We start from the raw sequence: 4,469 nt of genomic DNA on the forward strand, positions 1-4,469 counted from the left end.
CCACTCAACACTAAGTCTAGAAATTGAACCTGGGCCACAATGGTGGGAAGTGAGCGACCAACCACTGCACCAGCCCTGCTCCACAAATCTGATTCAAGAAGCTCCTCAGATGATTCTGGTCTGAACTAATGATTCTTGTGGAATGAATATCACCTCATCACCCAACATGTTGTACATCACCCCTTATATCAATATGTTCCAATTTATTGATCAATTTCATTGTAATCTTCATCATAAAAAGCACTTTCAATTGTATCTTTAGTGTTTCGATTTTGGATAATTGGTGGTCCAAATATACAACTGATTTGCCTTTTTCTTTTACCCGGTTCCTCCTCCAGTCTCTAAAAAGGGGAAGACCACCATTTTAATTCACTATTTGTTAATTCCAGTTTATCAAATCAATATATGTTGTGTTGATCAGCAGTAAAAAATGAAGAAAAATAGAGCCATCCTCAGGTTCTAAATGGATAGCTTTTACACATAAAAGAATATGAATTTATTGAAAGTGATCAGAACCTTCTTTAATGCATAAAAATCACTTACCCACAATCATAAGTATACATACAAATTACAAAATATCACCAAAACACCATTAATTAAGGGTTTGTGATTTTTTAAGCAGATTTTTTAAGTGGAAGAATTCTACCAGAAGTTTGAAATTGATAAATGGAAACATCTTCAGGTTGAGGATAAAGCACGGAGTACCACACTACGGAGTAACCACATGGAGAATCCATAAGACTTGTTAAGGAGTAAAAAAAAAATATCATTTTTCAAAGTTGAACTTCCAAAAAAAGGTTGCTCAATTCGTGAAGCAAAAATTTCAGTCATTATAAAACCTGCCTCTCTCCTTTCATGTCTGATGTTTGACAAAGCACATTTACTTTTTGGGGAAGTGGCAAGCAGAATGATTATCTTTTTACAAAATGACAACTGTCCCCTACAAGACCAGCACCAGTGGAAGTTTGAACTCATTCTAGGTATGTACAGTTAAAGGACACTAAATTTCCAAAAATGATTTGTGCATTTTTTTCTTACTTCTAAACTATTTTTAGGGTACTCCATGGAGTGGCATTCCAAGTTTTCCCCTCAATCACATTTTCATTTACAGAATGATAAGAGTATTGTGAAAGAGAAGTTTCAGGGCATTAGTTATGCTGGGTTTGCCAGAAGCAATGTTATTCAGACCGAGTGGGTGAAGTGGAAGGATAGCACTTGGGGATCTAAGTAGACACTACCCTATAACTGTCTTCTAGAATCAAAAGTAAGTGTATTTCACATGTCCAATCTCAAGTATTGTTTTGCCAATACTAAAAGAACCCTAGGCTAACACTTTCCTAATGCTAATCTTTGGCCTAAACTTTATTTCAATATAGCTTTTAGTCCTCATGTTAGAACTACAAACGCATAAGGGTTGGTTACAAACTGGAAAAACAGTGACCTGTGATTTGACCTGCAAACTAAACTTGTTTATTGGCACACTCATATCAGTGTATTTATAAGTGAGGGATTATATACATTATTACATGTAGGTAATACAATATAATTTGTAACTCCTATCTTGGCAATTTCCCAAACGTTTCTTGGAATACTTTTTCAATAGCAGCTTTCCCATTCTCAGGCAATGCTCTTGTGCCGATTCCAGTAAAATTTAAGGACAGTCTCGGCACAGTCTTAAAAATTGAAAACTTCTTCTTGCCATAGTCATATATTTTCCACCCACTGCTGACAATGTCAAACACGTAAACGGGTTTCCTGGCGTCCACAGCCATCTGCACTGCCCACCCAGTGCCGCCCTCGACTATATTCCCGTGGACGCTAATTTTTCCAATTGCAAACACTGCACTGGTATCCTTGACTTGGTGCCAGCTCCTTCGAAGTAACTTATTTACGTAGGATTTTCCGGTTGGGAAACGTCGTTTTAAAGTTTTGTTTGCCATGTGTAAGAAGTCATCAGCCTGTTGTAATTGTTCATCGGACAGAACAACTCTACCACAAGCTTTCGTGCCATGAGTCTTGAAGGAAAATGCCTTCACGCGAACCCCGTATTTGGCGCCTAATTTTTGCCAATAGGTATCACTTCCCATTGCAGCTCCAGAAAATAGCATGTAATGCTTCGGGTTACCGAAGTAGCTTTCTTCTTTTTTTCTTATGGCTTCTTCAAGAGAAACGAAAACATCGTCATCAAGATCAAAATCATCATAACTCCAACACTGTTGTATGCCCGCCATGTTGTTAACGGCAGCAGTTAGGGTAGTACTTCGTGTAAGACTGAAGCCGATGACACCCCTAGTGCCACTCCACCACGCATGCACAAATGATAGTTTTCCATGTTTTTTTCTCTCTCGATAGGGAGTGACAATTTTTTCTCTCCAAAATATTCTGTTTTAAACTTTATTGTTTCAATAGAAACTTTTAAGATGGCAGAAGAATTCAAGGGAAAGCACGTAATCTTTAGTCGAAGTTGCCTGTTTTTATCAAGTGAAGAACGCCAACAGGAAATGAACGACGAAATCTTCACATCGGAATCCTACGAGTGAAATGCTGAGAGCAATTCCTAAAGGGTAGGTTTATTACAGCCACTTCCGAGGTTTATGTTGGTATCGACCCCTTAGTCGTCCGAGCCACAAGTGCCTCGGTCGAGGCCATCTTACTACAGTCGTGGTCAATTCGATTAGTCTAACTATTGGCTGTACTATTTTGGAAATACCAAGCTCTTGTGACGCCCCCCCCCCCCCCCTCCCATCCTTCCTCCCATTTCCCCATATTCAATTTTAGAGGAAAAGTCACCACTTTTGTTGTGGAAAATCCAACATTGATAAGGGGGAGGGGGATTATCTCTTCCCAACACTTTTGTCCAGGATTGTAGTTTACCTAAATAGTAGAAATGCTGCCAAGGGGAAGGGAGATGTTCAAATATGCTTGCCGTAATGTAAAGTGCCTATGAAGTAAAATCTTTTGCTTACTTTATAGACTGAACATGTCTCATTACGACAATAAATGACAAATTTCAATCCTGCATTAAATAGACACAGCAGCAAAATTAGAGGATATCATTTTGTGCCTTGCTTGACGTAGATTATTGCTGCCAAGTTTAAAAAACACTCATGAATATTTTCGGAGATATTCTCAAATTTGTGATTTATTACAGTCATGTGTATAGTTTGTGACATCATCAATTTTTGAACAAAAACTTGAATTTCTCTGGAACAGAGAAACCATCATTCTTCATCATTCTGAAAGGTCTCTAAAGGAAGCAAAAGATATTTTTTACTTCATAGGCACTTTAACGATGTTTCGTGTGTGGAATAGGCCATTTTCAAGTTGCTGTTTGCCTCTGGTTCAAAATGAGTCTTGCTGCTAAACCATTTAAGTGATAATAAGTTTGATTTCCATGAAAATACATCTCTCATTTGCATTTGAATGGTTGTGCACAAGGACTCGCTTTGAAACCAAGACAAACAGCAACTCAGAAATGGGCTATTGAAGGGAGATTTACTAGTTCACCTAAATGGTAGAAATGCTGCCGAGGGAAGAAAGATATTCAATTGTGCTTGGGGTAATTTAGGACTGTTTGTGCGTGGAATTGAATGGAGATTTTAATAAGTCTTGAACGGGCAAATAATTACTTACCATTGTTGAAAAAGTGTTGACGGGCTTGCGCGACTCCTGCCATTCGCAAGCGATTCTAAAATCTATGCCTTCAAAAGTTAACTCTGACTAAGGTGTCTTTTAACGACTTTCCTTTGCGATATGATAGTATGGGTGGCTCCTTAAATACTTCTCTAAGGTGCGGTTGGTTTTGAATAATGTGCCATTTCCCCATAAATATGTTCTTAAGGTAAGGTAAAGCCGGGTGGTATTGTGTAACAAAAGGCAATATTTTCTTTTGTGTGCTGTTGTCTTTGTTTTCAAGTGACCTCTCTCTATCCGTGAAGTTAACTTCAGAGAGGAATTTTTCTGAAAATTTATTTGGGTATTTATTGTTGAAAGGGTGGCTACACGCTTACACATCTGTTGTATGTTGGACAAGATGTTTGATCGAAATCAAAACATTCTTCCCACAAAAAATGTTGAACAAACGTCATCAAACATGCATGCTACACGTTCTGACACAAGTCTGCTCCAGACGCCAAGATTCCCAATTAAAGAATATTAAATTGTTTCTGTACTCAGTGATAGAACGCCTCAGCAACGTCGACTGAAAAGCCACGCGCAAGGATTTATTGGTAAAGAATTTTTTTTTAAAAATCGTTCTCCACGTGCGCACGTGCACACGTGCGGCACACTTTTCACATCATGTCTCGTCTTGCGCTAAACAACAAGTTACTCTAAATTGCTAAATGTAACCATTGGGCGACAACGTCACCATTTTCTTGAACAGGGTTGCTACCAACATTGTAAAGTGCGACCAAGATGGACTGCCACGAAGGCGCAGATGTTTAATTTCAAAGTGAGGTCAGTTTTCT

General features: G+C 38.5%; 1 protein-coding gene across 1 annotated transcript; it reads right to left on the minus strand.

The window, feature by feature from the left end:
* Window positions 1-289: 289 nt before the first annotated feature.
* LOC138026828 (uncharacterized) lies at window positions 290-2,258 on the minus strand. The gene has a single exon (XM_068874283.1). The coding sequence runs from the start codon at window positions 2,229-2,231 to the stop codon at window positions 1,557-1,559; it is 675 nt and encodes a 224-aa protein (XP_068730384.1). The 5' UTR covers window positions 2,232-2,258; the 3' UTR covers window positions 290-1,556.
* Between the last annotated feature and the right edge of the window lie 2,211 nt (window positions 2,259-4,469).

This window comes from Montipora capricornis, chromosome 12 (genome assembly GCF_036669925.1).
Source record: "Montipora capricornis isolate CH-2021 chromosome 12, ASM3666992v2, whole genome shotgun sequence".
Classification (NCBI taxonomy): Eukaryota; Metazoa; Cnidaria; class Anthozoa; order Scleractinia; family Acroporidae; genus Montipora; species Montipora capricornis.